Genomic DNA, 14465 nt, shown 5'->3' with positions numbered 1-14465 from the left:
AATTGTACAACACGAATAAAACAAAGCACACAAATATGTTTAAAAATGTACATGAGTAAGGGAATTTACGTTTATTGCTATTCACAGATGAACGAATCAACTTAAACAAATAATAAAGGCAAAATTAAATGAACGTAAAATACAGCTCTAAGTCCGATCACTTGCGGTGTGCTTAAAACTAGAACGTGAACGGCTTGTTAGGCCGCTTGTAATGGTAGCCATCTTCCTCCAGAGTGTGAGACGGAACTTGGCAGTTTGGTCCTTGGCCGCCGTTGGTGCAGCAGAAAGGCAAAACACCACCATTAGGACAGCTAGGTGCTGGGCTAGTTGGCGGTGGTGGTCTCGTTGGAACAACACAGTTCGGTCCTGATCCTCCGTTCGTGCAGCAGTATGGCGGAACTCCTCCGGCAGGACATGCTGGCGGTGGAGGCGGTCGCGTTGGCACAACACAGTTGGGACCTGCATTTGCATAGACATTTTGATATAGTTATGAGGCTCGAAAGTTGTCTACCGGTGATTCGAACACTTACCAACTCCTCCGTTCGTGCACGGTGGAAGGTACTCATTTTCCTTGGCCGGGGTCGGTGGTGGCGGTGGTGGACGTGTTGGGGGAGGAGGCGGTGGCGGAGGGACGTAACAGTTCGGTCCTGATCCGCCGTTGGTGCAGCAGTAAGGCGGAACTCCTCCGGCCGGGCAACTTGGCGGACGAGTCGGTGGTGGCGGGGGCGGACGAGTAGGTGGAGGAGTAGGTGGTGGGGGGACGTAGCAGTTGGGACCGCTTCCTCCATTGGTGCAGCAGTACGGTGGAACTCCACCAGCAGGACAGCTCGGTGGGCGAGTTGGTGGTGGCGGAGGAGGACGAGTCGGTGGAGGTGTGGGCGGAGGAGGGACATAACAGTTCGGGCCAGATCCCCCGTTGGTGCAACAGTACGGCGGAACACCTCCCGCAGGACAGCTCGGAGGACGAGTCGGTGGTGGAGGCGGTGGGCGCGTTGGTGGAGGAGTCGGTGGTGGAGGGACGTAACAGTTCGGACCGCTTCCACCGTTGGTACAGCAGTACGGTGGAACTCCACCGGCCGGGCAGCTCGGAGGACGCGTTGGTGGAGGCGGAGGAGGACGAGTCGGAGGAGGAGTAGGCGGTGGTGGGACGTAGCAGTTCGGGCCACTTCCGCCATTTGTGCAACAGTACGGTGGAACTCCACCGGCCGGGCAGCTCGGAGGACGCGTAGGAGGTGGTGGAGGAGGTCTTGTAGGTGGAGGAGTAGGTGGGGGAGGGACGTAGCAGTTGGGACCAGATCCTCCATTCGTGCAGCAGTACGGCGGAACTCCACCTGCTGGGCAAGACGGCGGACGTGTTGGTGGAGGAGGTGGTGGCCGTGTAGGCGGAGGAGTGGGCGGTGGTGGGACGTAACAGTTCGTGCCAGTTCCGCCGTTAGTACAGCAGTACGGAGGCACGCCTCCTGCTGGGCAACTTGGTGGACGAGTTGGTGGTGGTGGTGGAGGTCGTGTCGGAGGAGGTGTAGGTGGAGGAGGTACATAACAGTTCGGGCCAGTTCCTCCGTTTTTGCAGCAGTATGGCGGAACACCTCCTGCAGGACAGCTCGGAGGACGTGTCGGTGGCACTTGGCAGTTAGGTCCTGCAATGGAGTCATCAATTTACGGGAGTAAGTAACATACCGAGACTCGATTCATGAAGTGTGTGTGTGTGTGGAACTAATGCTGCTGATACTTACCGACACCTCCGTTCGGACAGGGAGGAAGGTATTGGTTGCTTCCGGTTGGTGGTGGTGGCGGAGGTCGCGTAGGGACGACGCAGTTCGGTCCGGATCCTCCATTCGTGCAGCAGTACGGCGGAACTCCACCAGCAGGACAGCTCGGTGGCCGAGTCGGAGGTGGAGGCGGTGGAGGACGAGTAGGCGGGGGAGTGGGCGGTGGTGGCACGTAGCAGTTGGGACCGGATCCTCCGTTTGTGCAGCAATATGGCGGAACACCTCCCGCAGGACAGCTCGGTGGGCGAGTCGGTGGTGGACGAGTAGGCGGGGGAGTTGGTGGAGGCGGCACGTAACAATTGGGGCCAGTTCCACCGTTAGTACAGCAGTACGGTGGTACACCACCAGCAGGACAACTCGGTGGACGTGTCGGGGGCGGCGGTGGTGGCCGCGTTGGTGGAGGAGTCGGTGGCGGAGGGACGTAGCAGTTCGGTCCTGATCCGCCGTTCGTGCAACAGTACGGAGGTACTCCACCGGCCGGACAGCTTGGTGGACGAGTTGGTGGTGGAGGTGGTGGCCTCGTAGGTGGAGGCGTAGGCGGTGGAGGGACATAGCAGTTGGGACCGCTTCCTCCATTGGTGCAACAGTACGGTGGAACTCCACCAGCAGGACAGCTCGGTGGGCGAGTCGGTGGTGGTGGAGGAGGACGAGTCGGTGGAGGAGTGGGCGGAGGCGGCACGTAACAGTTCGGTCCAGTTCCTCCATTAGTGCAGCAGTACGGTGGAACACCTCCAGCTGGGCAGGTTGGTGGACGAGTCGGTGGCGGTGGGACGTAGCAATTCGGTCCAGTTCCGCCGTTGGTACAGCAGTATGGAGGTACACCTCCCGCTGGACAAGCCGGCGGTGGTGGAGGTGGTCGCGGAATCACGCAGTTTGGACCTTGTCCACCATTTGTGCAGCAATTCGGAGGAACTCCACCGTTGGGACAACCGAATGGAGGCCTGTGTGTGAGGAGAATAAGGAGAAACGTTGAGACACTTGAAGCTGAGAATCCAGGATCCATACGTCAGGTGCAGGATCTTTTGGACAAAGAGCACTTACCTTGGGGCGGGAGTTACCGGAGGGCGAGTAGGAACCACACAGTTTGGACCCTGGCCGCCATTGGGACAAGGCGGAAGGTACTCATCTCCTTTAGGTGGTCTCGTCGGAACGACACAGTTTGGTCCTTGGCCGCCATTGGTGCAGCAGTACGGAGGTACTCCACCTGCAGGACAACCTGGCGGACGTGTCGGTGGTGGTGGTGGTGGCGCAGGGACGTAACAGTTCGGGCCAGTTCCACCGTTGGTGCAGCAGTACGGAGGAACACCTCCTGCTGGGCACGACGGCGGTGGCGGTGGTGGAGGACGTGTTGGTGGAGGAGTGGGTGGAGGAGGTACATAACAGTTCGGGCCAGTTCCTCCATTGGTGCAGCAGTATGGCGGAACACCTCCGGCTGGGCAGCTCGGTGGACGAGTCGGTGGCGGAGGGACATAACAGTTCGGGCCAGTTCCTCCATTAGTACAACAGTACGGTGGAACACCTCCGGCTGGGCAGCTTGGTGGGCGAGTCGGTGGTGGAGGAACGTAACAGTTGGGCCCAGTTCCGCCGTTGGTACAGCAGTATGGTGGAACACCTCCAGCCGGACAGGCAGGTGGTGGTGGCCGCGTTGGTGGAGGCGGCGGTGGCGGAGGAACATAGCAGTTAGGCCCTGTTCCGCCATTCGTGCAGCAGTACGGAGGTACTCCACCGGCAGGACATGCAGGTGGTGGAGGACGCGTTGGTGGCGGTGGGACGTAGCAATTCGGTCCAGATCCGCCATTGGTGCAGCAGTATGGTGGTACTCCTCCTGCAGGACATGCCGGTGGTGGAGGTCTCGTTGGTGGAGGCGGCGGTGGCGGAGGAACATAGCAGTTTGGTCCTGTTCCACCGTTAGTGCAGCAGTACGGAGGTACTCCTCCTGCCGGACAGGCGGGTGGTGGTGGTGGAGGTGGTCGCGTAGGTGGCGGTGGGACATAACAGTTAGGTCCAGATCCTCCATTAGTACAGCAGTACGGTGGAACACCTCCTGCTGGACAACTTGGCGGTGGAGGCGTAGGTACTACACAGTTAGGTCCTTGACCACCATTAGTACAGCAGTACGGAGGTACACCTCCTGCAGGGCAGCTGGGTGGTGGTGGGAATGGCACCTTCGGAGGAGTGTAGTCGTACCCGTTCTGGCCTAGTACGGTCGTAATCTCGGCATTGCCGCTAGATGCCGCTAGCAGGCAGCCGAGCAGCACTATGAATCGCTAAAATAAAAAAAAAACACAGTAGGCGTTGAAGCACGTCTTGAATGAGGTTATGTTATGCATGCTGTGAACAGCGATACACCGCTATCGTAAGCACAGAGATTGTTGAAGAACGATACGTTGTGTCCTGTATATGTTACGAAGTGAACCCTCAAAGGTCTATCAAATTTTGAGTAACAACACAAACCAGAATAAAGGTGTGTTTGGTCAGAAAACGACAAAAATGTTAAAAACGCTCTCCGCAATTAAGTGTGTAGCTTCGCGTCAAGTCCTTTATAAAAATATCTTTTTGAGCAATAGCTAACCTTTCCAACCGCTCAACACCAGCGATCATAATTACGATCGCGCTTGTAACGATCGCCCGAAACCATCGGCGTACGATTTGATCGGTAATTGGTAAGCGATTAATTACGATATCGCTGGTAGGGGGATTCGAAGTCGAAGTGGTCACACCGATCATGGGAACCATCTGATGAGTGATCGCAGATGAAAGATCTCACAACGGCCAGGCAATGAACTTGCAGAGGAGTCGGATGCAGCGACCTACTTCACGCGACAGGCAGAGCTGCCGAAAGCAACACAATGCCGTCGGATGCGTGGGGGTTGTTCTTCGCTTTTTTTCGGCAAAATGTCGAACTTTTACTTTCATCACACGGGGCCATCACGTACGCACGTTCGAATTGCCGACGAATGGTTTCATCGTTCCCTTTTTTCGCCACGGCCATCCGGCACGATGTTCTCGATGCTAGCTGCCGGTGTGGGACGAGGGTGTGGTGGACTTTGCAAAAGGTTTGCCGCATTAACGGTGCAATAAGTTGCGAAAAACTCTCGCCATAGTTCGTGCAATGTGGTGATGGTTCCACACACTCGATGGGTAATGTCAAGCAAATAATTGAGCCATTGTATATCGGCGGATTCGGGATAGGATAATTATGCTTTGATTATTGATGCTTCACCTTGAGCGTGTTTTCGATGGTGTGAATCGATCTGCACGCGATTCGTAAATGGTGTGAACTTATGAAGACCTACGCTAAAATAGTAATCAGCTACCATATTTTTGTCAAATTACTGAGCAATGCCATAATTAAACACACCAAAAATAAACAGTACCGCGGGTTGAGTTCCCTCATTCGAGTTCGTTTCATTCCACGCGTTGAAGTCTTTCATTACACGCTTGCTGAATTGATGCGCGTCGTCGCATCTTTCGATACCTTCGAATGGATGTTCTTGGCTGGATTTTCTTTTCGCATGACACAAAAGTGGCAAACGAATGCGGTGGTGCTGACACGAGGCGCCTTTAGCACCGACACTCGACTGTATTGTTGCGGTTTATCGCAATAGTATGACATAACTTTATCGTCCAAATGTCAAAGGCTAGGGGAAGATGCAACCGTCCAGGTGCCATAGCTCACCACACGTCGTACTTGCATTGGCGCCCGGTCCGGTACCGGCTTCTGGTGGACATTTAAAACCGCTCAAGCAGAACGTGTGTGTCTTTTCCCCTTGTTTGTATTTTTTCTGCAAGCCTTAAGTTGATTCTGTCACACCGTGAAATAGGAAAACACATTCACACTTTCCCTCGGCAACCATGGCCTTATTAACGAGCGGGTTTTTTCCCCCTATTCTTACACTATTTCGTGCTGTAGGAGCAACATCAATGCAAACATTGGCAAGCGATGGAGTGTCGAAAATCATCCACAAAACGACGTGCATCGTCTAATCTTCACACGCTTTTTTGCGGATGTGCAAACAGAATTTGCATATGGGGTTTAACTCTCTTCGCTGTATAAAAAAACACCGCATCCTATCGCATGATTGGGAAGGCAACCAAGCGGACGAGTTTGGGATTCCTTACTGAATTCCCAAAGACTGTTTGAGACTGTTTTTAGATCAGTTTGTCATAATTTCGTAATCCAGATTTGCATACGCAGCTGGCCTTGAACCAAGCAAGCGTAGTTTCTTTGGCTCATTTTTTTTCTTCAAAACTCTCCCGCACCCGTGTAACAATAAATATGTCCGAACGAGTCGCCACATGCGTTAATTCATTGCCGAATGTTTCGAATCCGATGATAAATTACCGGTTCTGGTCGTTCGCTGCGGGTAGAGTCTGGCATCCCTTTCGGGGTGGGGCCGTCGATTCGATTCTCTGCTTTATGTGTTATTTAAAGCTATGCTCGATCTTGCAGCCCAAATTAATGAGCCAACCCGGTGGCCAGGGGTAAAGCAGCCCTCATAAATGCCGAAGATCGCCGCCGAAGATGATGCGATAAAATCGGAAAGAAACGACGGAGTCCATCGAACACGGTGGCAGGTGCTCTACCGATCATTATGTAATCGATCGATCGATGGGCCGCTTTGGGGTGGCTCTGGTTGGCCCTCAAGGGGTCAGGTCTGGCCGGGTGATGTGAAGCACGACGTTTTTTTGGGACCACGGTTGGCCTTGGTGAGGTCGTAAAGATTTCCAACCCGGTCTAAGCTGCTCGCCCCAGCTAGACCCGGTGAGAGTTGTGCATAATTTTTGTCCTTACATCTATTTCAACGAACGCAATCATATATGCCATATTTCGGGCCGGGAAGATTTTATCATAATTTGCCAGCAACTATGGTTATGAAAACATTGTATGCAAATCGTTCGCTCTTGATTGGCCGCGCATCGGTCCACTTCTAATCCGCGTGCCGTCCTTGGTCCTAATTTTTTGGAAACATTCCGCGCGAAGTATAAATAAAACATATCGGAACGTGATTATCTGAACGAGCGTTTTGCTCTCGGATACATATTCCGAGTTGTTTCGTCTTCCACCAGCAGCTCGGTGGGAGGAAAATGAAATTGAAAGTGAAATCCTCTCCCTGGCCAGGCGTTTTTACGGGCGCGAATGGTTCTCGGTGTGGCAAGACAAACCAAAAAGGGTAGCCAGAAACCGTTGGGAAATCCATCCATTGCTCCCTTCGTGTTTCCCGAGCCAAGTATATAGGTTAGTGTTTTCAATTATCAACTGAAAATGGGAACGAAACCGTCGTTTTGCAACATCGTACCATCGCCAGCCGTTCGCTGGAGATTTGTACCTTTTTTGTTTAACTCCGCAAAAGGCGACATTTCATGCACACCAGCCAATTCCAACGGTCATCCACCAAATGGGGGAGGGCTATTGAGCCAACAAGGAGAGCATTAAAACAATTCCCAAACGCTGGTGGGACGATCAAAATTGCGGGTTCGCTGTGCTCGCAAGACGCGACTTTGGAATCGGAATCGATTGAACTTTTCAGCGCGTCATTAATCAACACCCGCCCCCGTTTTTATGGTTATTGGCGGTCGAAGCGAAGTAAGATGCGTCCCTTTTTTCCTCAGCCGTTTGCGATCGTTAGAATGTCGCTAGGTGCATGAGCCCGTTTAACCAAAGTACCCGAGTAAAGACGGCTTGCGTACCTTCACAAACGCCCACGAGCGGGCGCGCAAGATGAATAGACGCGATGGGTATTTTTACGGTCCGAGCAAGGTGTGGAGCTAACGTTGAACGGGAAAATGGTGTTAAGTGATTTAAGCTGATGATTTTTGCGCACTAAATGGGTGTTATTTGCTACCATGGATGGTCGGTGATCATCACTCTTCGCGTTGGCTTTGAGATTGCTTGGGAGGTCGTCTGAAACACAAATTATAGGCTCCCGCATCCGTGGTGCTTAGAGTGTCAAAAAAAGACACTCTCGAAGGGTGCAGAACCGTGGCTGCAGCGAGAACTGCATGACCAGAATGAGGAACGGACTCAGGTCAGGCTGAAGAACACGCTCGTTAGCGTTTGGTGTCAAATCTCTTCCGCACGATCGTTCTATTCTCGTGACGGTGGCATTTTCTGTGCCATTCTGTCATTCATTATAGACACGAGTGATTGAAATCGATATCAGAATGTTAGACGCCATCACACCTTAAGCTGAGAAGGTTTTTTATAATTCTTCGATTGGCATACGTAACATGCGTTTGGATTTCAACGGTTTTTATTTGAATGTTAAAAAGATTTAACGAGCTAATCGTCTGAATCATCTGAATCTCCATCTCTCTCAAATTCCCCCAGAGTGATGCCTTGAAGAGTCTCAAGGTTTATTATGTTAAAAATACCCTCGTGCATGTGTGATGCTAAAAATAACATCAAGCTCACGCAACGTCTCAAATCGATAAGGCCATGTAAGGAGTATAAAAAGAATGAGAGAGAGGCAGCCTTTTTTTCCAAACAAACTCCCAATAGTTATGAACCTACGATGGGACGTAGAAAAAAAAGCAAACCATAAATCACGATCGACGAACGCATGCGGGAGTGCTTCATCCATCATCAACGCGCCCGAGGGCTTTTTTGGTTTTTGTCATCTCAAGCCACAGTCCCAGTTCTACGCGATCTCGATGGCGTAATCCACCTATAATCCGCACATGCACATCCGCCAGCCCAGCAAGATGATTACAACGGCGCGACCCATCCTTTATGGAGTCCAACTCACCGACGCCTTGCCCCGAAGGAAATCAACCTCTGACCGGGCTAGCGGATCGTTAGCTTAGATCATGATCGTCCCGTCCGTGTGGGATTGCGTTTTCGTTGTGAGACAATGTTGGCGTGCGCGAAAAAAGTCCCTTCCATTCACAAACCGCACGGGCTCCGGACCGCTCGACCTGATGGTGCAGAATTATTCCAAATTGCTACGTCAAGCTGCAAAAAACAGCTCTTCCCCTAGAGGCGTTCCGAAATAGCATGGTCGGGCTCGAAACACAGTGCTAAAAACGCTGGATCCTAGTAGCCCGGCGCTGATTGAAATGTCAGCCAAGTTCGTTACACAGGTCACTGCGGGGGTAAGTAGGCTGAGGATTGCGGAAGGTTTTTGAGAAAATGACCAAAGCCAAACGCCCAGCACACGAGGCCGTAGGTCACGCGTAAGGGTAGTTGGTGAAAAAAGAAAAAAAAAAGCCCTAACTCGCCACCGCAATTGTGCAGCGTGTGCGGGTGTTTTTTTACATTTCTATTCTGCTCGTTTCGGGACACAAATGTCGCAGAATGCGCGATGCTTCGCCAAAAAACAGAAAAAAAACAAGAGGGCAAAAAGACTCCTAACGTGTTATTCCATCGATGCAAGCGACACTCGCTCGAGCTCCAGGCTGGGAGCTAAAACAGCGAGCGAGGGCGTCGAAGGGACGTTGCATAACCGCGATTCCGATCGAACGGAATAAAAACTAATAATCTACGGCCGCTCGCCCAGGCAAAAGGTTAAGATGAGCCGGTGAGGGATTACGCCTTTCGCGGCGAGTCCCATCGTGCCATCTACCAGGTTTTTAAGGCCCTGTAAAATCTGCTCATCAGCGCCCAGCCAGTCGAAACGCGAAAAACGCCGGGTTCTCATGATCCCGGGCGAAGAGCGAAAAAAAGCATCGCTTCCACGCGAGAAAATTCGTCGTGGTACATAAAATGAAATAGCAAAGGCAACGCCGTTGAACATCGGTTTCGCGGGTTGCATTTCTCTGCTGTTTTTTTTTGTGTGTGCTGTGCTTTTTTTGCTGCCATTTTGAAAGGGCTAGGTATAGGCCCAGTAGCGAAGGGTGTACAAATTTGGACTTTTTCCCCCCTTGGGATCTTTATCATCCAGCAGCACACAGTCACACACACATACACGACAAATATACACGCTTTAGAGTGCGCAAGCACTTGTCTTGAACAAAAAAAAATCCGCCAGCAAGTCGTCTCACGGTGCAGCCGTTTTTGCATCAATTTGCAACAAAGTAGCCTCAGCTCGTGGCACGCTTAGATGCCTCAGCTGGTTAGGGAGCGCGTCCGGGTCATGCTGAGACCCCCCTTTTAGTAGCTTTTGGCAATCGAAAGCTCGAAAGCCGATCATCCCTCGGAAAGGATGTCTCAACTGAAAGGACATCTCGCGACCAGGCACGTGCTAGACGTTGACTTGCTTCACAAAAAACACAGAACGGTGCTCGAACCGGATGTAGGCGCCAGCGTTTAGGTTTAACTGATTTTAAAGCCAACACAACGGGTAGGAAATAAAAACGAAAGCTCACCATTTTTGCTACGATTCACGGCGCCTCGGAGCGTCCCACGTACGTACGGAACCGGCGAACGTTCACAGATTCGATGCGTTATCCTGGCACGTATCCTGTCCTTTCGACGCGTGTCCGGTTAAGTTACAAATAGACACGTACACACCCACCCACACACATACACATACACACACAGCCGTGCACAATCACAAAAGGAAAAGCCTTCGCTCGTTCGGTTCGGACACACGGCACACGTGCGTCGTGTCGTCACTGGCACCCGGTGTTCGCAGGTTCGCACGACTGAACGACCGGACCGTAAGGCACGGTTTATTTATATCGTCGGGCTTTTAGGGGGGTGACCGCGTGCCCGCCCCACGGATGACATACCGCGCGCTCCCGCCACACGCGTGGCCTTAGAGCCCGCGCGCAGGAGACGCTCATCTCATCCTGCCCGTGTGCGCCACACGAAAGAGATGGCTGATCGAAAGGGGGGAACGGGGTGGGCGAGAATTAGTATACCCACAAGTGCACCTGCACCTGTACCGGGGAGGGGGGGGGGAAGGGGGGTGGGTACCGAACGGGTGCGTGTGATGTTCGAATCTTAGTGAGCCCATCTCAGGCCCAACCCCTACTTCCAGGGCTTAGGGAGGTTAAAAGCACGCAACCAGAGCGTCTACCACGACGGATGCTGACTCTCTCGGGAGTCTCTTCTCTCTCTCTCTCTCTCTCTCGCACGCGCACGCTCGCGCTCTCCACCCATGAGGTAACCACGGGTGGGGCAGACAAAAGGCCTACTACTGATGCTGAGGGTGACGCGCCAAACTTCGCCAACAGCGGTATCCCTCGAAACAAAAAAAACATGCCCCAACTCAGCCGGCTTCTCTCCCCAAAGGAGAGTGAGAGTGATCGAGGGGAGGGGGGGTGGAATCCTCTAAGCGAGAGCTACCGAGCGAGACAGAACGGGTACACCGTTGGGGGTGATTATGCTGTCGAGTTCCACCCTCCCACCGCAATGGGGAGCGCGCAAAAAGGTCACGCGCCAGCGTCATCCTCCGCAAAAGCCTGCGAACATCTCCGGCGTCATCTTCAACCTGCCAGTGGTCCCGGTGAGGCTGGACAGCATACACGGACCCCTGAGATGGCCTGTTTTTGGGAGATCGGTTGTCCTGCAATGATCTTCGCACCCTACGAAAACCCCTCGAAACACCGTCCGGCTGAGAGGATCTTGATCTCGTTCGTTGTACCGTTCGTTGAGGATCGAAGATCACGTCCAGTAGGGTGGCATTTGGACGTTATTAGATTGCGTTGTTTGGGGGCTGCAAAGCTGCAGCCTGCTAATTTATGGGACAGTTTCACGCCTTCAAGGTGCGTTTTGGGGCCACACCTTGCGCGGGTTAGCTCGAGACAGGCTGTGACTACTTCGAGAGCACGAAACCCTCGACGCATTATTCACACCTAAACTGGGCGAACGGAATTAGATAGGTTTTGGGGAGGACGACGACGACTAATCGATGATTAATTTCGTCCGACCGGTAGTGTGTGTGTGTGTGTGTGTGTTGCCCAATGGACCGTTTCTTCTTCTTCTTCTTTTGCCCAGGGCGCTGTAGGGTTCAGGAGCGTATCCTCATCAATCCTGCACGCATGCGGAGGTGGACTGCGACATTGCAGGTCTGTCATGTCGTGGCTTATCAACGATCGGTGGTAAAATACGACTTTTCGAAACACAAAACCCCTTCTGGCCCGGTGTGGAGTTCCTTTTTTTTATTGCCTGCGGCAGATTGCCGCAATTTTGGGGTGATTTTGGGTGAATATTTGTGGCTGATAAGCGAAAGCTCATTGAGTGACAACATGCGAGGCGTTAGCATAAAGCAATGGGTTTTGTAATGTGCTCTTTACTACTGCCAGTGGAGGAGATCTTCGAATAATGCGTCGAACGGATGGCCGCTTGAGAAACACGCAGGAATTTAGTACAAAATAAATTATTTCGATTGCACCATCTGGACGCCGGTGAAGAGTCCTGACCTTGGCTGCGAGTGGTAAAATCGTGCGCCTTTTACGCGTGAAGAGCTTCCCAAAAATGAGCTTTGCGTTCGCCAAAAGCGCATATTTTGGGAGTGTGACTGACAAAATTGATCGCGAGGCAGTTGCAGTTCCCACCAGGGGAGTAGACCACTAAAAAAAAAACGCCCATTTTCAGATGAAACCATCCGGCCATATGCATTCGGTGGGGATGATGCGAAAATTTTCAACCAAGCTCTCGCCAGCTGATCCGGTGCCTGGCGGCTGTGACTTATGATCGTGTTGAGCCGCAGGCTGATTGCATCGTAATTTGTCAACTTAATTGTTCTCCCAACGATCGATTGTCATGGGATCTCCTCCCGGATCGGGTTACCGATGGATAGGTTTTTATCAGCTTGGATAATGATTTCTTTTTGGCCGATTGCGAAACAGGATGAATTTTTGAGTTGCGAAAAATAGAGGATGACTGTTTGCACAACACAAACGATCGTTGAGTAGAGTTATTGATCGCCGTAAGTGAACTTTATACGAAGAAAGGACAGTTATTTGATGGAAAAGCATAAAAGCATGTTATGAAATATAAAATGGAAGCTACCTACTGAATAGAAGTAGCTAGAAGCTACTTCATTAGCATCTGCTCAGCAGCTTAAACAATTTTCGTCCTTCCAAACCGGCCACTCCCATGGCATCTCTCCCGCGCATCCACTCGATACGATCTTCTTCTATTTTTAATACGCTTTCGTACACATCATAATCCGAACGTGGAAAAAAATATGCACACATTTTACAATATCCCCTCATCAGCATTGCAAATGAAAGGCGTTCGTTCGAATCAGAGCTGGTCAAGTCAGTTCAAAGTTATCTTTGATAGTTTTTTCCCCCCTCACCGCGTGCGTGAGTGTCTGTCTGGGTGTATTTTTTGTTGTATTGTACATCACCAATAGATACGTCTTGCAGTTGCAGTTTATGCGCCACCTCACGCTCGGGGCAGGTTCTGTTAAGGTTTCTGGCGCAAGGTCACATGCCACCGCGTGGAGCGGTTTTTTGCTCTTCCGATTTCACATTTCCAGCCGTCCTTTTCTCGTCGGGATGCGCGTGCACGGATCGCGTGACTACGCAACGTTTGTAGTTCGTGTCGGAAGCACGCGTCATGATGCGCGGCTCGAAACTGATCGATCGAAATCAATCAGGTTCGACGGATTTCGATCGTAATGGCGGCGTGTCATGAATAATTTTCCACTCATCCGGGCTTCCGGAGGGCCCCGAGGGTTAGGATCGATCGCGGAACAGGATATGTGTCACGCGAGGTCACCAGAATGAACCTCTTCGGTGGGTTCGTCCTGTCTGCTGTAGTTGCGTGTTCAGTTTGCTAAATTAGCACTGGCTGAACATCAACTGATTAGCGATTTTCGTAACTTCGAATCGGAACCCGCTTGGTTTACGCAAACGCCGTTAAACGGCGCGATAACGATTTTGTAAGATTTTCGTGTCGTTTCAAAACATAGAAAACAAAACAAATGCACAAAAAATACAAACCCCTCCCGCGCCACAGGGTATGTTTGGTTGCGTTTTTGCCGGTGACACGGCTGTAAATCTCGAAGCGCGGCTTTAGCCTGCCCATTCTCGTGGGCGCTTTCTTTGGCTGAATATTCATAGTCACAGCTCGCCTTGCGGCCTTAAGCCCGAACCAGAAGTTTTTGGCTATGAATTTTCAAACAGGGACCATCCTCCTTCGACCCGGTGGCAACGTATTGCAGGTTCCATCGCACGCCAAACCACGGTCCGGTTATGTACCGGCCATCTGTTGCCAGATTTGAGCAAATTTTATTCCACTCCAGGCTGTATGTTTCGGTGCCTTTGTTGGGTGAATATATTACAGGCTAATTTGATGGATTACGGCGCCGGGATCGTCGGGTTGCCAAGATTCCAGGTGTCGTTTGATAAATTTGTGGCATTTTGCGTGCGTAGCCGCTTACTTGCGTCGCGTGATTGATGTAGTCCTTGGCAGACGGATTCATACGATCGCCACGCGAGGATGTTGAACTTTGGGATTGCGGTGTCTCGCTGAAGTGACACCTGTAAAACCATCCGAAAAGCGTGCCAAACGGGATGGCAATGTAAATTTGCAGATATCTCATGGATGATGTCAAACAGGTCAGCTACACCACAACGATTGTGGCTATGATCGAAGAACCGATCACTATTGATCTCTGTATGCGTTATTTTTATTAAATCTAAGGCATGTCATAAATCGGTAAAGCTCACTTGAAGCTTTTATCAAGACTTTGCAGTTGTTTTTAAGGAATACTATTTGGAACAGGAATACAAGAGTAAATGCATCATGATAACTCTTCATACATCCTATGCTAGAGTGTTGTTGGCCATGACAAA

At 51.6% G+C, this 14465-nt stretch overlaps 1 protein-coding gene across 1 annotated transcript; it reads right to left on the bottom strand.

The window, feature by feature from the left end:
- Positions 1-65: 65 nt before the first annotated feature.
- LOC128724788 (basic proline-rich protein-like) lies at positions 66-14092 on the bottom strand. The gene is given in 5 exon segments (XM_053818508.1): positions 66-486; positions 489-1637; positions 1734-2710; positions 2811-4036; positions 14051-14092. Coding segments are annotated over 5 exon segments (3702 nt in total). The 3' UTR covers positions 66-178.
- Between the last annotated feature and the right edge of the window lie 373 nt (positions 14093-14465).

The sequence above is a fragment of the Anopheles nili genome, chromosome 3 (genome assembly GCF_943737925.1).
Source record: "Anopheles nili chromosome 3, idAnoNiliSN_F5_01, whole genome shotgun sequence".
NCBI classification, from domain to species: domain Eukaryota; kingdom Metazoa; phylum Arthropoda; class Insecta; order Diptera; family Culicidae; genus Anopheles; species Anopheles nili.
This window is presented reverse-complemented; position numbering and strand designations above follow the sequence as displayed.